Source organism: Rhinatrema bivittatum, chromosome 3 (assembly GCF_901001135.1).
Source record: "Rhinatrema bivittatum chromosome 3, aRhiBiv1.1, whole genome shotgun sequence".
NCBI lineage: Eukaryota > Metazoa > Chordata > Amphibia > Gymnophiona > Rhinatrematidae > Rhinatrema > Rhinatrema bivittatum.
The window spans coordinates 444,812,519-444,832,413 of NC_042617.1; the positions used below are offsets into that span (position 1 = coordinate 444,812,519).

The 19,895-nt window shown below is 44.1% G+C and overlaps 1 protein-coding gene across 8 annotated transcripts in view; it reads right to left on the reverse strand.

The window, feature by feature from the left end:
• KIDINS220 (kinase D interacting substrate 220) overlaps positions 1 to 19,895 on the reverse strand; it is a 376,999-nt gene that overhangs the window by 159,280 nt on the left and 197,824 nt on the right. For all 8 annotated transcript variants that reach the window (XM_029595825.1, XM_029595823.1, XM_029595820.1 and 5 more), the window contains one exon: positions 3,274 to 3,436. In XM_029595825.1, the coding sequence (XP_029451685.1) occupies positions 3,274 to 3,436 (163 nt within the window). The remainder of the gene's footprint in view (positions 1 to 3,273; positions 3,437 to 19,895) is intronic.

Consider the following 19,895-nt stretch of genomic DNA (forward strand, 5'->3'; position numbering starts at 1 on the left):
TTGCATTTTCAAATCTGTGCATGAAATTTTCAAACAGGTTCCACCCCTCCCACACACACGCACGCACAAAAAAACAAGTACAAATACCACAAGTGATTTGTACCTGTGGCAAGAATCAAAGCCGAAGTACCCGCACACTTTTACTTTGATTGCTGGTGCAAAGCTTGCAGGTAACACTATGTATGGTAATTGCATCAATGCGGACAGTTTGATTAGTGCTTTCCATATGCCTGCACAGAGTTTTGAAGAACGCCAACATAAGTGGATTCTGATTTAAATAGATTTATAAATAGAAAAGTTATGAGTTAAAAAAAAAAAGCCAACAGTTTCTTAGAAATTAAATAAAAAATACTGGAACAGAATAGGAGTTTACTGATATTACCTGTTTTAGCTGCCAAATTAATTACTGTGGATCACAAACTAATTATTTTAGCTCCTACTAGCCCAACGCAGGTTATGACACAAGACATAAGATTTAAATACAGAGCCTGATACATCCATCAAATGTGAAATCCAATATAATCACCAGAGAATAGCACTCTATAAAATCTCTCTGAAATCCAATACTTTATTACATTTAAAAAAAAAAACAACATGTAACATGCAGTTTACTACAGCGCTTCTGTGGCCAGATCCTACCTCACATGCAGTGCAGCCTAAATCTAGCCATGGAGGTGCTGTAGCAATATGCTCTTTATACTTTTTCTGGAGTGAAATAAAAGCATTGATTTTCAGGGAGATCTTATGGTGCTCAGGCCAAATAAAATCATTAGGGAGAGCCCTTCTCTGCCTGTCAACCCAATCTGAGCTCTCCATCCCACTCAGAACTCCCCCAAACCACTTACCATGCCCTGAAGCTTGGAGCAACGCTGGGTGTGCCCGGAGCTGGACGATTGGTTCCTCGCTCCCGGCCGTAGTAAGGATTTGGGGGTTCCAGGTGAGGCAAGAGGGGTCAGATTGGGTTGATGGGCGAGGCAGGGTGGAGATGAGGGGGAATTTGGCCTTCTGGAAGGGTTCTTCCTAATTATTTTATTTGACGAATGCAGGTGTGTGTGTGTGTTGGGGGGGGGGGGCGGGAGAGAGAGGCGGGAAGGGAGAGTTTTTAGGCCTATAGGCCCGCAATGCTTTCTGTTTGGAACGGGGCGTGGAGGGAGGATCAGCCACAAAGGGCTGACCTAGGTTTCACTAGAGCGGGGCAGTAGGCTAGCAGGACCACTCTTTTTTTCTTTTTAACATGAAATCGCTACTTAACCAGCTATTTTCTTTGAATATACAGTAGCCAGTTAAGGTAAAGTTATTTGGGTTCACATACCCAAAGCATTCTGAAACCTATCCGGAGACATTCAAACATAGCCAGTTATGTTTCAAAGTTATCCGGATAGATATACCCAGATAACTATATTCAAGGATATTCAGAGGAAGTTTATCCCATTGATATCCCTGATAACTTATCCAGCTAAAGTTACCAAATAAGTTATCTATTTTATGGTTTGATGAAAATTGACCTCTGCGAGTCTCTCTGTAGATGGTCAGTCCTATGCCCGCCACATCATTGTTTAATCTAAAGAGATGCCACATGAGCTATTAGTTAGAATCTATTATATTTATAAAAGTGTCATGAAAGGTGGAATATAACTAAATAATAAGAAAAAAAGACTAAGGCCCATGGCTGCAAATTCCAGAGCTTTCCATCTAAAAAGAAGCAGTATTTGACAAGTTTTTCCCAGCATTATTACTGGCTGCTAATAATAAAAATGTACATTGCATTTTATAGTTTGGATTACAAAGTTATCAATGTCTTTGCTGTGCTGAAGTTCAAATAGAAGGCAGAGGTCCACAAGACTAATCCGGCTCCTTTTCATAAAATTACTCATTGGACAAAAATCTGTGGAAAGCCATTGCAAATTCGAACAGCGGAACGGCCAGCATAGACACAAAAAGTGGCAACTCTAGTCCCACAGCGCACCAGGATTTGGCTTTGCCTTTGCCTTTATTTGTGCAGTGCAGTGACAGTCATTTGAAAACTATCTTCTTTCCCACTCACACACAAAACTATTACATTGTGGCATACTGGTCTTATTTGATTTTCAGATACTCTTGCCAAGCACAACAGTTTGAGTTCATGGGGTTTTTTTTTTTGTCACACTGAAAAAGCCAAGTTCATACAGGAGATGCCAGCAGGGGAGGGGTGCTAAACCACATTTAGGTGAGAATGAGCATTTTTAGCACTTGACTGGCAGCCACTATCTACACTCATTACTTGTCAAACAGCAAATTGTACCAAAACATGTGCCAGCCTCTTTAATTCACAGTACACGTAAAACAGAATCTAGATCTCACAGTCAGCCTCTGATAATAACACAGTACGATCATTTCAGTTCTGTTTCACCTCAAAATAGTAATCATTTGATAATCACATTCAAAACAATGCTCTTGAAAACACTAGTATTTGCTTTGTGACCAGACAAGTACCTGAATGCTAATAGCACAAAATGGATGGTATTTGACTAACACTGAAGTAACACTGGGGCTAATATTCAGCCTGCCAAGCGTGGAGAAAATTATCCAGTTAACTTCAGGCCTGCTATTTGGCCAAGCAGAGTTAGTCCAGTAACTTTGGCCAACCAGTGCTGGCTGAATATCTGTGCTGACTTGCCAAGGTTTAACAGCTCCCTAGGATAGCCCCTGGGCCCACCTCTTTTTATCTGTCTACATTTTGTGCAAGCTAGGAGTTGCCCAGATAACATTTGTAGCCAGTTAGCAGAGGGTGGGGGGAAGGGGTGGGAGACAGAGATATTCACACAGCAAGGTTTGCCTGGCTAACTCCCAGTGGTTGTATGTAGGAAATGACACTTATCTGAAAGTTTGAAAAAGTTATAGCATTTGGATAAATCCAGGCCCTAGCCGGATATACCCAATATTCGGTTAGGTCAGCTGGATACTCAATCCCTCCCCAAAATGCCCCTTTATATCCGACTGAATTATAGATGGATAATTATCTGACTCTAATTTAGACACTTAAGTGGCTGAATATGCCACATTTGCCATTTAGACAGGTAACATTTGATCTATCATCTAAATGGCTTTTGAATATGGACCTCTATATCTTCTATCACAAAATATACAAAATTATATATACAATAAGAACCTTGAGGGTGAAAACTTAGAATGAGCATGTGGAATAAAAATCAACCCAGTAAAAAAGAGAGAGATCTAAGCAGAAGCCCATATGATAGTTTGCAGCAATTTTGGTGCAGCGGAGAGGTTGCATACCTCTCATAGATGGTTTTCAAAGTTGATTGGTCTGGGACACCTTCGGTCTCCTCCAGATACAATATGAGCCAGGAAGTGCGATAAGGCCACTGTTCTGTAAGGTTGATCCAGGACGCTAACCTATCCCAGTTGAAACTGATCTGATTAGCTCTCAGCAATCGTCCTATTGAAAAATGAGAAAACAAAGAAATAATGTAAAATAAGCTTACATATTATATATACATTTTTGTTTTGTAGAAAGTGGTGGAGGGAAACACACTTAACATTTCATTAATATTTATTTAATGAATGCAGAAGACAGGAAGGAAAAAAGACTCCCAGGTCAAAATAGAATACAGGAAAAAAAAAGAGAATGGAGCATTTTTGCTGGCTGCACCTAACATTTTCTCTTCACCTTACTTACACCTCGCTCCCCATTCAATATATCCCACATGTATTCCACTAGCCTTTCACTCTTAAACCTCATCCCCTCCCCCATCCATGACTATTTATTCTTCTGTCATACAGATGAAAGCTACTAACAACCATGTACCTCGCTTTGAGTATTATGGAAAAGGAGCAAATATTAAATCCTTATAATAAACAAACTCCAAAATCCAGCAAAATAATACAGAAAAGGGGCCTAGCACACCAAATTACAAAAACAGTAACAGAAACTTTTAAATTACTTTCTCAGCCAAAGTTTGAGTCCTAAGAGAAGACCTTTACTGTCTTAGGACAAGAAACGCTGGATTATGATTACATTTTTCAATTTATTATGCCTTCTTTGTAGAAGAATGCATTAATGGGAGATCATGTCCATCTGCAAGTCTGAATAATAAATAGGAAGGAAACAAGAAGAAGTATAACTCATATATTATATATGAAATTTTTTCAAAAACTAATTGAGTGCTAGATTCAAAAAATCTCTGTTTATCAAAGCCACAGCATCAGAAAACAAGTGTTAAGAGTTCAATAACCGTCCCTTGCCTCGCAATGGGCTATAGACAGTGTCAGAAATAACACCAATGAATCAGTCATTTGCTGATAGGCATGAAAATGCTATATTAAAAAAAAAATTTTTACTTAACTGAATGTGACTAACTCTCAAACTAAGCCACCTCAAGAAAGCAGACACTGTGTACTTGTTTCACATGATTTCAACACCAAACATAACCTGACACAGGCCCATGTTTCGGCAACCGCTGCCTGCCGCTGGGGTCCTTTATTATCAACATTTGTATCTAACCCGGCATCTCTGCCTGTGTCAGGTTATGTTTTGTGTTGAAATCATGTGAAACAAGTACACAGTGTCCGCTTTGATGAGGTGGCTTAATGGATTATATGTGGCCTAGTGGATTATAGGTGCCTCCAATTTCTGGCACCTTATGCAACAAATGCTCTTAGACATGAGTTCTCAACATCTGTGTGGTTTTCCCAATATACACCAAATTGTATGGGCACAACAATACATAAATAACTCTTTCTTAGCTGCAAGATAAATGTTGCCAAAACTTAAATGGTTTACATCCAGGCAAACTCAAAATCTGTTCTTGATAAATTATGTTACAAATATTGCATCGACCACAGGCATAATGTTCCAATGGTGGATCACTATGGTCGATTGAACCTTGTGAGATGAAGCCAAAATGTACAATCAAATCTTGCAGACTCCTTGCTCTTCTCATTGCAAATATAGGTGCCTCCCGAAAGATCGGGTGGATGCTTAGTACTTGCCAGTATTTTCTAATACTGGCCCTGAGTGTCTGAGTGTACAAGGTAAAAGGCAAAACACAAACCAATTTCTGCTCTTCACTTTTTGGGGCTTCTCCTAACAATTCCCTACTGGCCCATCTTGCCTGCTTGTGGGCTTTCCTCTTTGTAGGAACCAATTTCATGATTATTGCCTGATGTTTAAATTCCTCTACTGTTGAACATAATCGACAGAACCGTAGAAACTGTCCTACTGGAAGGTTATCCCAAAGGTGTCTTGGGTGAAAACTAGCATAATGCAATATGGTGTTGCGGTCTGTTTTCTTTTGATAGATGGAAAACTCAAAACCCCCTCTTGTGAGAAAAATGCTAATGTCTAAAAAGGCCTCCTTGTCTTTACTATAATCAAAAGTGAACCGCAAGTGTTCACTCTATGAATTTCTTAAGATCTTCTACTTCTCCATGCCATAAGTTGAGAATATCATCTATAAACCGCTTCCACAGCTGGATATGTTCCTTATATGGACAGATGGACTGCCATTCCTTTTCAAAGTCTCCTACATATAGATTGGCCAAATCAGGGGCCAAAGAGGCCCCCCCATCACTGTTCCTTTGATTTGTTGGTAGAAGACCCCATTAAAGCTAAATAAATTTTCTTGTAAGGCAATGGAGGCTAATTGCAACACAAAATCTTTAGGAACTTTATGTTGCATACCTCCTGATGAAAGTGTCTTCGCTACTATTTTCAAAGCTTCTTTTTGAGGGATATTAGTCTTAAAGGGTCATTATATCTATACTGACCAGATACAAACCCTCCAGTGGTCCCTGGTAATCTTGTAAAATTGTGATGAGATGAGCAGAATCATGGATATGGGGTATGAATCCTCTTAAAAACCTATACGCAAACTGTGAGAGGGGTTCCAGGAGGGAACCTATGGAGGACACTATTGGGCATCCTGAGGGGTTTTCTAAGGACTTATGTACTTTGGAGACCATGTAGAACACTAGGCACACTGGATGTACTACTTTTCAAAATTGTCTTTCTTTATTTGTAATCCATCCCGCCTCCAAGGCTGTTTGCACAAGACCATCAATGCGTTCTTTAATACGGGATGAGGGATCTTGGGATAATTTCTGATAAGAGACATCTGTAAGTTGGTGTTCCACTTCTAAGACATACTCTTCTGTGTTCTGAATCACAACTGAACCCCCGCTTTGACTGCTGGTTTAATAATGACCGTGCGATCTTCCCTTAACTCCTGCAATGCTTGATGTTCTTCCTTGGTCAAGTTACTATGCATTCTTTGAAGATGTCCCTGGGGTTGAATGCAATTCCTGCGAACTAGTTCCGAAAATGTAGAAATTGCTGCATCCGTGATTCCCGGAGGAACCGACTTGAATGTCTGGGAGACTATTGAACCATCTGGAAGTGTAAGTTGTTTAAAAAAAAATTTTTCAGACACAATTGCCGAATAAACCTCTACAAAAATGTTTCCCTTCGAATGCTGAATGTGCAATGGAGAGCCCTTTATTCAAAAGAGATTTATCTGCTGTTAAAGGATTTCCCTGATAAATTTATGATTGCCATCTCTGTTGACTGCTCTACTGCTTGCACATCTGTCACTGATTCCTTGGTTGTCGTGATCTCAGTTGTGGCTGACGATCTGATGATATGGGCTCCTGCAACCTTATGTTGTTTCTTTGCTGATAGCTTGGATCTAAAAATATCGGCAACTAGACTGGGCCTGATTGCTATCAGATGGTCCTGACCTCATGCTCGGTGCTCCTGAATTATATTTTGGCACCTTTTTTCCTGATGAATCATCAGATGACCCTTCAAAGATAACTTGCTTTTTTCTAATCCTTGGATTATTAGTAGTACATTACCCCACTTGTAGTCTGTTTCATCACAAACAAATTTGGTAAACATCAACTGCATGATTTCCTCTCTAAAATTATCCATTTGTATTTGAAAGTCTGTGAGAGATCTTGCATAAGAATCTCCTTCTTCTTTCTTCTGGAGATCCCCTAAAGCTATAGCTATATCTTCCTTTAATTGCACTGAAATTGTTTGTGCTTTTTCAATTATCAGAATCATGAGATCTAACAAGCATTTGTTAAGAATCTTGTTCCAATTTTGTACAAAATCCTGGTCTTCTTTATATAATCTAGGATCTTTTTGTATCCTGCGCCAATTGCACTGAGATGGACTCTAATGAGTTGGTTTTTATGCCAGCTTCCAATAGGTGTAGAAGGTAATCAAGCAGTTTTTGTGTGGGGTAGGAGAATGGATCCTGGGACTTCTGCTCACACCATACGGAAAACCTCCTCCACTTCAGTTCATAGGACTTTCTAGAAGACACCAGGACCCAAGACACATGTTCTGAAAGATTGAGTGATTGCAGAATTAACCTCTAAATATCCAGATGGATGATGCAACCTGCCTCGATCTTGCATGATAAGATCTGGGGAAGTCCCCAGACTGATCGGTCTCCAGAAGGACAACTCCTGTAGGAGTGGAAACCAGATGTGTCTCAGCCAATAAAGGAACATGAGGATCATAGTCCCCTTGTCCTCGCGAACCAAATTGTGATAAATTGCGGGAGTACCTTGTGAGACTAGAAGATTGGATATTCAAATGGCAGATGAAATTTAATGTGGACAAGTGCAAGGTGATGCATATAGGAAAAATAATCCTTCCTGTGGTTACACGATGTTAGGTTTCACATTAGGAGTTACCATCCAGGAAAGAGATCTAGGCGTCACAGTGGATGATACACTGAAATTATCGACTCAGTGTGTTGTAGCAGACAAAAAAGCAAACAGAATGGTAGGAATTTTTAGGAAGGGAATGGAAAATAAAATGGTGGGTGTCATAATGCCTCTGTATCGCTCTAAAGTGAGACCGCACCTTGAATACTGTGTGCAGTTCTGGTCGCCGCATTTCAAAAAAGATATAGTTGCACTGGAGAAAGTACAGTCTTATGTTCTTCTTATGTTCAGAGAAGGGCGACCAAAATGATAAAAGGGATGGAACTGCTTCCCCTATGAGGAAAAGCTAAAGAGGTTAGGGCTGTTCAGCTTGAAGAAGAGAAGGCTAAGGGGGGACATGATAGAGGTCCACAAAATCAAAAAAGGACTTGAATGGGTAAATGTGAATCAGTTATTCACTTTTTGGATAATACAAGGACTAGGGGGCACTCCATGAAGTTAGCAAGTAGCTCATTTAAAACAAATTGGAGAAAATTATTTTTCACTCAACGCATAATTAAGTTCTTGAATTCATTGCCAGAGGATGTGGATATGGCAATTTGTGAAACTGGGTTTAAAAAAAGTTTGGATAAGTTCCTAGAGCAGAAGTCCATAAACATCTATTAATCAATAAGAATTAGTAGCTTGGGATCTATTCATTTAATGTTTGGGTTCTTGCCAGGTACTTGTGACATGGATGGCCACTGTTGAACACAGGATACTGGGCTTGATGGACCCTTGGTCTGAACCAGTATGGCATATCTTATGTTATGTAAGCTTCAAGAGAGTCTTTGCCACTAAGAGAATTGGAGGATATGCATACAGAAGACCCTTGCCTCAATGACAGGCAAACGTGTCCAAAGCTGGTTTGCCATCTGACCTGTACAGGGAGCAGAACCGAGGCACCTTTCTGTTGCAAGGGGAAGCAAACAGATCTACATCTGGGCTCCCCCAGAGGCGGAATATCGGATTTACCAGCCCCTGGTCCAGGGACAATTCGTGGGGTCTGAAGGCATGTCCGCTACCACGTTCTCTGTACCATGCAGGTACATGGCCCTGAGCATCATCCTGTGGGACAGAGCCCATGACTAGATCTAGACCACTTCCTGACACAGGAAGTATGATCCCGTACCTCCCTGTTTGTTGACATACCACATCACTACCTGGTTGTCGATTTAGATCAGGGCAACTTTGTTGGACAGTCGATCTCTGAAAGCCCATAGCACGTACCTGATTGCCTGAAGCACCAAGAAGTTGATTTGACAAAAGCTTTCCTGAGCAGACCAGAGACCCTGGGTACTGAGCCCATCTACATGAGCTCCCCAGTCCAGAGTGGACGCATCTGTAGTTAGGACAATTTGGGTAGGAGGACCTAGAAAAGATATCTCCTGTTCCAGATTTGAAAGTACCCGCCACCAAGACCAGTCCCGGAGAGACAGGGTGACTCGGATACAATCCTGGAGGTTCTGTGTGGCTTGGCACCACTGCGACCTCAGGGTTCATTGGGCTCTGTGCATGAGTAACCATGCCAAGAAAGTGACATGGATGGTTGCGGCCATATGGCCCAACAGCCTCAACATGTGCCAGGCTGACACCTGCTGGCTCTGCTGAATCTCTGCCATGACAGTCATCAAAGTGACGGCTCTTTTGTAGAGGCAGGAAGGCCTTTGCCTGAGCTGTGTCTAGCAGGGCTCCTATGAAGTTCAATTGAGGTGACTGGCCGAGATGGGTCTTTGAATGGTTGATGACGAACCCCAGCAACTCCAACATCCGGATGGTCAAGCGCATATACCTGATGCCCCTTGACCAGCCAATCGTCCAGATAAGGGAAAACATGCACCCCCAGCCCGCAGAGGTGTGCTGCTAACATGGCCAGGCATTTTTTGAAGACTCGTGGGGCTGACACTAGCCCAAATGGCAAAACCTGATATTGGGAAGTGCTGTTTTTCCACCACAAATCAGATATACTGGGAGCATAGCCAGTCCCCTTTTTGCAAAAGGGGGATCAAAGTGCCCGAGAAACTATCTTGAACTTTTCTTTTTTAAGAAATTTGTTCAAGGCTCTTAGGTCTAGGATGGAACGGAGTCCTCCTGATCTCTTTGGAATCAGGAAGTACCTGGAGTAAAATCCCCACCCTCTTTGCCCCTGGCGGAACAGGCACAACCGCTCTGGCCATTAAGAGGGAGGAGAGCTTCTTTAGCAGTACTTCCTGTTACTGGCCCCCAACATGGGCTCAGAGGGCAATTTGACAGGACACCCAATACATTAAATTAGTACCCTTAATGGACCCATGTGAGGACTACCATCCTGCTTGTCCTAGGAGAAAACCCCTTTCCTAGAGTTGACTGAGGTGCTGGCTGGGGCTTAGAGGCTCTCTGTTGCCTGGGACGGCCACAAGAGCCCTGATGCTGTTGATGGAAGCAAGGAAGCGGAGGATAGTACTTCCTCTGGCAAAAGACTTCATCTGTCCCAATCTCGCCAACCTCCTAGAAGGACGACAGATCCAAAGCGCTGGCAGAGAATTGTTGGAGGGTTTCCTGGTGGTCCCGGAGCTGGGCCACCATGTCCTCACCCTATCCTCGAAATTATTCTCCCCAGTACACAGCATGTCAGCGAGTCATTCCTGTACCTCTGGTCAGAGATCCGAGGCCCACAGCCATTCCATTCTGCAAGCGCCAAGTCCCTCTTCAGAGACCCTCAATGCCATCTCGAAAACATCGTAGGTCACATGGACCTCATGTTTTATGCACTCCAGGCCCTTATGCACTAGAGACATGGGGATATCCTGCTGATGTTCAGGCAGCTGTTTGGCCACCTCCTGCACCTGTTTCCAGATGTCCTACAAGCACTGGCTCATGTAGAGCTGATAGGAAGCTATGCAGGCAATGAGCATGACCCCTTGAAACACTTTCTTCCCAAGAGCATCCATCGCTCTGAGGTCCTTCCCCAGGGGTGCCAAGGAAAGGGTCCAAGAATGCTTGGCTCTCGAGCACGGATTTGACCACCACCAATTGGTGGGGCAGCTGACGCTTATCTAATCCAGCAGCCTTCTGATTGAGGTAGACCCCATCAGCTTTCTTGTTAACAGGAGGCAAAGTGAGAGGATGTTTCCATATCCTCAGCAGTACCTCCTTAAGGATACTGTGTACCAGGACCACCACGATCTCCTTAGGAGACTCCATGAACTGAAGGACCTCAAGCATTTTGTGCCTGACATTCTCCTTCATCAGAAACTGAAATGGGATGCCTTCTGCCATCACCCTCACAAACCCTGTGAAGGTTAAGTTCTCAGGTGGAGACTTCCTTCACTGTTCTGGAGAAGGATCTGATGGGAGACCCTCAGAGCCCTTGGAGGAAGACTCTGAGGTATCATCTCCCCAGGGATCAAGGGACCCTCAACCTCACTGTAAGCAACAGAGAATAGTGCTTTAGGCGCTCGGTTTTCGTCCAGCGGTGCAGGCACTGGCAAAGCTGAATGGGGGCTACAGAACTCAGCATCTTTGCCAGCCTGGGTGGAGCTTCCTCCTCCAAGGAACCGGCAATGACTACCATATTGGCAGGAGGTGGCTGTGGTGCCCCAGTGGGCATCGATGCTGTCTGAGGAACTGACACCAGCTAGGTCAGATGCGCACCGATGAGCGCATTGAGCTTCTCCAGCAGAGACTCTAGGACAGACGGTACTGGCTCTAGTGCCATCGGTGCCACAGGACTGATGCCCTGCATCGCCCGTTCCACCTCCAGCTGGACTCACCACTTCATCTCCTCTTCGAACGATGTCATTGCCAACACTGAGTGGGAGGAAGGAGGTGTAGCCAGATCCTCTTCGGGCACATGAGGTGGATTGGTGACTTGCATCAGGACCAGAGGCGACGATCGCAGATCCCCGGCACCGATGGAGGACTGGCACTCAATGCTGTGAGGTCAATTTCGGGGCATCGCGGCTTGAGCTGATGTCAATGGCACGGTGTCCCATCCATGCAGTTCTGAGGTCCACTGATGCCAATGGCTCGGTCTTCCTCAACCCGAAGAGCTGTTCCATCTTGTCAAGTTGAAGATGACTTCCCTTCGGGCTCATTTGTGCACATAAGCGGCAACCCCAGACATCATACGATGCCCTCAGGCAGAGGACCCATGTCTCATGGGGGTCCGTAATGGACATGGTCCTCAGGCACAGAGAGCATCAGTAAAAACCAGACGTGGCCATATCGTGACAAAATAAAAGGATGCACAATCAAAATTGATGGCAAGCACTGATGGCTGGTGGGTATCAAGGCAACACTGTCGCAGGGAAATTGACCATGAAAGGAAACTTACCGATAAACTACGAAACCCTGACTAGGAACACTATTGGGGATGGACCAAGAGGGAGCCGGCATTGAAAAAACAACCAAAAAGGCCAATATTAGACTTCACAAACTGCGATATTGCAGTTCCGCGGAAAAAAAGAGACTCTGCGTGGATGCGTGGTATTGGGCATGCTGGGAATGCTCAGTGTGCCAAGTCAAATTTCTAGAAACTGCTTGTTCTCAGAGAATTCAGTTTACTCATGGCTTTCTGAGGGTCAAGACGATACCCTACACATTACAATAGGCCTACAATACCATATGAGTTCCAAATGTCTCTTTTGCAGGGTTTTCTGGCTGGCACCATGATAGTGTATGCAAATGTGATTATTTGTAGCTTAGAATGTCCTTTTTCATGTAAAATCTATTATAAATGCATCATTTTTAATTGTGTGAGTGGATGTCTTTGGTGGGGGAAGCAAGACTGTACGTTTTGCCTAGGGCACCTAATGGCCCTGTAGTTATCAATTGTAATTTGGAAAGTGTTTGCTCTTCTTATGATTCTTTTTTTGAAAATTTTATTAGATATAAGCTGGAAAATGGAGACATGGAATTATAAAAATATCATCTTTTAATCCCAGTATTACTCATCAGGAAACTTTGTATTATAATCCAAGAATAGATTTAAAACAATCACCAAAAAATCTCAGGTAAAATAAAATCCTTATCTAGAGCTGAAGAAGATATATATGTTGGCAGATTGTTCTCATTTTGTTTTCAGATAACCTTGCCAAGCACAAGATTTTGAGTTTTTAAAATAATTCATGCTGTTTTTTGTCTGAAAAAACAAAGAACATACAATTTCATTCTTTTATTGCATTAGAGTTTACTTTATGCTGGTTTTGTATTTATTTTAAAAGGTACGCAAGCATCCATGTGCGTGTGCTACCCGGTGTGAGCACATGGACACGCAATTTTATAACGTGCGCACGCAGGCGCACACATGCTATAAAATCGGGGGTCGGCGGGCGCAAGGGAGTGCACAATCAGAGCGGCCTGTGAGGGAACTTCCCTTCCCCCTAGCCTGACCTTCCCACCCCTTCCCTTAACCTTTCCCCCCTAGCCCTACTCTAAACCCCCCCCTGACTTTTATCTTACATTTTGCGCTTGCCTCTGGCCCCGGCCCCGCCCCTTTAGTAAAGCCCCAGGACTTACACGCATCCCGGGGTTTTGTGCGCGTCACCGGACCTTTTTAAAATAGGCCCGGCGCACATAACCCCCGCTACGCGCGTAGGGCTTTTAAAATCCAGCCCTAAGAATACCTATAGATGGAATAAGGGTGGCATTCCTTGACAGCGTCAGAAATACATTTTTGTTTGCCATATTTGATAAATGCCACATTCATGATTATTCTATCTGCTAGCACATCTGTATTTTTCAGGGGAAGATGATACACATTTTCAGTAGGTGCCCTCCCTTTTCAACATTCCTCTCCCCCAACAAAGAGAGACTGTTTTTCCAGAGGGTCAGCCCATGTACTGTGGTGTACACTTTACCCATACAAAGTGTGCTGGATATTTGTGGGTAAATGAGAAGGCTATTGAAGTGATTTGGAGTGCATAAAATAATGACGACAGTACATTTTTTCAGGATTTATACAGACGCTTTCATTCCAAACAAAACCAGTATATGCATTGCACACACAGTTGCTCAGAAACATGCAGGAAGCAATGGGGGGAATAGAAACCATGGCAGCTTTACCAGTGCCCAGGAGACTGGATGGACCACCTGGTTCTTTGTCTGCTGTATTTACTTTCTTACTATAACAGCTTCTAACAGAAGAGAGAAGATGGAACAACATCCTTTGCATTTTAGAAGGGCAAAGACCAAAGACTGAAATAATCAGCTTACAAGTGCCAAACACAAGGAGTGCTACCTTGAAACTAAATCATTCAGCATATATACAGTCGTGAACGTTGATTAAGTATTGTATTGCTAGTTGAATCTTAATTTCTGCTTGTTTGAGTAACAGTGGTTAGCCATGACTTTTATTCTAGAAAGAGGCCGGTGCTCAGAAGTAAGGCTGACCCTTGGGGGGGGGGGGGGGGAGGAGAGGGAGAGTGGGTGAAATCAGGGCCACTGCTCAGTGCTCCACTTCTCCCACAATCGCCCCGCCCCCTACAAATGGCTGCAGGGTTCAATCATGGCATGATCCTCCCCACTTTCCATCCTTCCTTCCACCAGCAAAAAGCATAAGACAGCGTGCTTTTACCTTCTGCTACTTCTTCTGCCACCAGCTTAGCATGGGTAAAGCAGCAGTGGAGGAAGGAGCTCGACAGAGATTGAGAGGCACCATTGGTGCTTTTCTCTCTCCCCCCAGTGGTGTTTTTCACTCTCTTTCTCCTTTCACTTCCCCACTGGTGTTTTTCTCAGATTTAGATTAAGGAGACTTTGGAGCTGATGCAATAATTATGTGCAGAAAGCGGGTGCTGAACAGTCAGCGCCCACTTCCTTAATGCGCCCCCAGGCACCCCTCCTGGGGGTGCCATGCAATATTTAAATTAAGGGGTCGCGTTAGCAAGGAGGCCTAGGGTGGCTTGTGCGCCCCTAGCACCTCCTTGTTAATGAGAACCCGACCAGTGTGGGCGATCCACCGGTTAGGAAAACCTACGCTGAGTTTATCTGAGTCGGTTTTCCTAAATGCCACACAGCCAGGGGTTCATGAAACGGACGCGTCTCAATTGAGCATCCATTTCCTGCACGCAACTGCTGGCGGTTTTTTTTGGGTTTTTTTTAACGTTTATTTAGTTTCGTTTTTCCTCCTACTTAATATCGCAACGATATTATGTAGGAGGCAGTACAAAAAAGCAGGGTTTTTTTTTTTGCTTTTCTGTACCAGTTTAAGGAGCACTCAGCAATTAACTCCTACTCCGGGCAGGCGTAAATTTCTGATCGCAAAAATGTGCGTCCTGGACGCAAAAATGTGCGTCCTGCATTTGCATGTGATGAGCGCTATTAGTTTCACTCCGCGTTGAACGACCTTTGTAGAGGCGCTAATCCCCTTATTGGGCACTGTATTGCATCGGCCCCTTTACTGGCATGACAAAATTTGCACGTCTTGCCAAAGTAATACATAAAAGGAGGTTACAAGGAGGAAAAGAAGAAAACATACATAATAGTGTTAATAACATTTAAAATTACAGGGTACAGAATGGTTAATAATATGGACAATTGCCAGGTTCTGGTGCTGCTCTGTTTTGTCCCTGGTCATGGCATAAAGGGTTGGTGCCCCAACTCTCTTGGCCAGTGCCCTACAGAGAATTGCCTTCTGCTTCCTGCTGGAGCAGACAGAATAGAGCAGCGAACTACTACTCTGCTCCCAAAGGGCCTGATTTTTTAAAAGAATGTACATGTTTAAACTTGGTTTTATATATGTAAATACTTTATATGTGTAAGAGGGCTTTTGAAAATTGCTACAATATATGCCATAGGATTTACCTGTATTAAGTGCACTTAATGTGAGTAAATGACTTTTGAAAATTGCTACAATAGTATGTTACATTTACATGTGTAAGGCCTTTAAAAATTCACCTATAAGCCAGACCCTCTCCTGTGTCATTTCCTAGAGGCTGATACAGAGTGGAAATAAAGTATCAGCAGATAAAAAGTCCTGGTTGTTAGCCTAAATGGCTGAAAGAAAGAAGTCCTATTTTCTGATTTCACCCATCAGAGAAAGAAGTTAAGGCAGCTCATGTTCCTGTTCCAATCTGAAATAACACTGCAGCATGACAAGGGGCCAAAGAATAATAGCTCCTACTAGAGTGAGTCTGAGAAGTCACAGAGGAGGAGCTACGACTGTTAAGGTGGCCACATGCTCTTCAAATCATACAAATTAACAGGGTCATTCTTTACTGTGTGATGGGCCGTTATCGCGAGCATTAGGACGTTATCCCTACCGCACATGATACCGGCTGCATCGCAGAGGTAAAATGCTAATTAGGGGAAGGGGAGGAGTGTGGGTGGAGGGGAGGACCCGGTAGTGCTGCAGATGATAATGTTTTACACATTATCGCCAGCAGCACCGCAAAAAATACCACCACCTTTTCCCGTGGCACTATGGGGGCAATAGTGTGCAATGCAGCTGGCTGCACACTATCACCCCCCGGCCCCTTTTCTGGCCGCAGCTCATCATTCTGCTATATTTATTTATAGCAGAATGATGAATCTAGGCCTAAGGGGAATAAGAAACTGAAAGGTCAAAATTTCCCTATATACTTCATATTTAGGTGGCAGGACATAGAGAGTACATTAGAAACCATCTTCTTTATACATCTATTTGGAAGATCTGAATCTGACCTAAAGGATTATTTTCCATTTTTACAATCTGCAAATAAACCTTTTAGTTAATAAAGACTGCCCTTCATATGTGGAAATATTCAGTTTGCAAAAGTCTAAGTATTAGGAAGAGCTAGGAGAGCGGTTCCACTTTCCAGGGGTTTGTGTGTTCTTGGACCACGGCTCGACCCCAGAGGAACTCCGAAGAGATGCTTAGGCAGGCGAGGCATGCCCGAGCATGGGCTGGACAGGAGCAAGGCTGGACTGAAGACAGATGATGGAATCCGGAGCAGGAACAAGACTGGAACGAAGACAATGATGACCGAAGGTACTGACTCTCCACCGGACCTGCACGCTTCGGGAAGACCAACAATGCAATGGTGGTCTTTTGAACAGTCCTCTAACCATTCCAAGCCCTTTTGGACCTGCCGCTGGGTAACGGCAAGAAGCGGCAGGCCGGATGGAGGTCAGGCAAACGAAGACCGGAACATGAAGATTCAGACAAAGACTCGGGCAAAGATGTAGGTACTTGGACGAAGACTCAGGCGAAGACACTTGGACGAGGAGTCAGGGGCGAGGTACTGTAGACAAGGAGTAAGGATAAAGAGCTGGGTTGAGACTGCGATGCAGCGCACCCTACACAGCCCACCCGCGGGACTGGTCGCAGACCATGCTGGAACAGACAGACTCTAAACGAGAAAGTGGAGTAACTGAGAAGGGCAAGTTTCAGAAACTGTAGAGGGCTGCACCGGGGCACGCACTATACAGCCGCCAGTAGCTGGTCACAGACCACGCTGGTACGGTACAGGTTCTGGCAGAGTCTTTAGCATGGACGGAGCAGGCATAAGGAATCCGAGGGCCAGCAAAGTTCAAGTCACAGGACCAAGACAAGACTTGGCTTCAAGCAAGGAGTACCCTCCGAAGGCTTGAGCTGCAGTAGTGAGGAAGGCATTGTACCATGAAGCGCCCTACTCAGCCCACCAGTGGGGCTGGTCGCGGACCACGACATAGCATGCCAGGAAAGGTGGCGATGAGGAACCAGGGGTTCAAGACATCAGGACTGGATCACGGACATCAGGAACTGGTAGACATACATTAAGACTGACCATGGACATCAGGAGCGGAAGACGGACATCTGGACTGGATCAAGGACATCAGGACAAGACAAGGAGCTCCCACAAAGAACATGGAACACGGGACCTTGAAGAAGCGATGGAACAGCGAGACTCCTGGAGCGAAGGACAAGAAGATCCCAGGAGCGTCTAACTCTTTGCGAAGGCCAAGCTTGCTGGGCCCTTTTGTAGGGCTGAAGAGGCCTACGCCTGGGGAGGAGCTCGCAGAAGGCCTCACCTGGCTGGCCCTTTAAATACAGAGGAGAGGCGCGTGCCCACGCCTTAGGAAATCCAGGAGAAGAGCAGGAAGCAGAGCAGGGTCGCTGGTGGCGTCCCTGCCACATGGAGGGCCTGAGATGGGAGAAGAAAGGCTGCAGGAGCAGCTCCCTGCCGCGAAGAAGGAAGGCAGACTGCAGGCACAGCTTCCCTGCCGTCTGAAGACCCCAGCAGCGGCGAGGACAGCTCCCTACCGTCCGAGGACTTCAGGAGCGGCTCCAGCCGTGAAGACTGAAGCAGGAGCGGCAGCAGTGGCCACAGCCGCGATCAGAGACTCCTGCCCGCGGCTCCAGGACCGCGGAAAAGCCCGGAGTGGTGCGGCTCGGACGCCGCAAGGGATGGCGTCTGCCACGGCCCAGCTGGCCACAGAAGGTAGGGGGCCTGCCCGCGCTCATCGCAGGCATGTTCACAACACTAAGATGATTAGGCAAGTAGTCTATCAATTTGTTGTAGTCCAGATATGAAGTAGTTTGGGACTAGCATATTACTATTTACTATTAGTTTTCAACAGATAAAAACTGAGGAGCCCAGAAAGCAAGCAGACTGATTGTTTATGAGCCGGCACATCTGAAACCATTATTGGGAGTTTTTTTCTGTCCTAATCTAATAATAGTGAACTCTAGCCTTCAAATGCCACAAACAGGCCTCTTTTACTGAATACCCACAATGAATATTCATGAGGTTTATATGCACACAGCAGCTTCAAGTTTATGCTTAATTTACCAATTCTGCCATGCATTTGAAGCACTCGAAGACCAGAGGTACTAATACTACTAATTATCATTTCTATAGACACAGACAATGCTGTACAGATCCTCATAAGAGAGAGTCCCTGCTCAGTGGAGCTTATAATCTAGTGATGACACACTGATAAGACAAATAAGAGGCTTCAGAAAATGCATTTATTATAGTAAACATAGTTAAAATCAACATGGTTATAATCAGGGAGAGGCAAGATTTAAGACTTAAAAACAACCTAAAATCAATGGAGTTTTAGAAGAAACTTAAATATAGTGAGACATGGGGGTATGACATGCCTCCAAAAGGCTATTTCAGACAAACAATGCAGCAAGGTAGAAAGCACAGATTTAAGAGTTGCGATAGAGGAAAAGAACGCAAATAAAGGCAGCTTGTCCAATGGCAGTTGTGAGGAGTGATGAGAGGAGTAAGGCGGAGAAGCTTGAACTGTAGGGAGCCAAGTAGTGATTTGAAAAGAGGGGTTACATGGTCCTAACAATGTCAGAAGAATATAAGTTGTGCAGCTGAATACTGAATAGACCATAGTGGAGAAAGATGGCTTAGTGGGAGACCTGCAGTAGTCTAAACAGGAGGTGATGAGAGAGTGAATAAATGATTTGATAGTATGGCCCAAAAGAAAAGATGGATTTGGTTAAGTTATAGAAAAAGAAATGATATATTTTAGCAGTGTTTTGGATGTGTGTGAAAATGGAAGAGGAGTGAAAGATTACCCCAGGGTTACAAGATGAGAGAACTAGGAGGCTAAACAATGTTTTGAAGGTAAAATAGGAATTTCTGTCTTGGCTATGTTAAGTTTAAGGTAGAGGTGGTGGAACATGCAGATGGTGATGCCAGATGAGCATGCAGAAATCTGGAACTGGATTCTTGGTGAAAGTTTTGGTGCAGAGATAGATGAGAAAGCATCAACATAAAGATGGAACTGAAAACTGCGGGAGAAGATCAGAGCACCAACAGAATGATGGTACAAAGAGAAGAGAACAGAGCTCAGGGCAAAGCCTTAAGGCACAGTGAATATTAATGGGACAGTGATGGAGAAGGATCCACCAGAGAATACACTAAATAGGAGAAGAACCAAGAAAGAGTCCTGAAATCCAAATGGAAATAAAGTGTCAAGCAGTAGATGGTGACCAACGGTGGTCAAAAGCAGAGGATAAATCAAGGAGAATGAGGATTGAGTAAAGATCTCTGGCTTTGACCATGAAAAGGTTACTGGCGACTTTGGTAAGGCCTATCTCATGAAATGTTGAGGGCAGAAACCAGGCTGGAGTGGTTACAGAATGGCTTGAAATGCAAGAAAGTCAAGGCAGTGGAGGTGAATAACATAATTGAGTTGTTTAGATATAAAAGGGAGAAGAAAGATGAAACAATGAGTAGGGCAGATAAGGTCCAATGAAGATTTTTGAATCACTACAT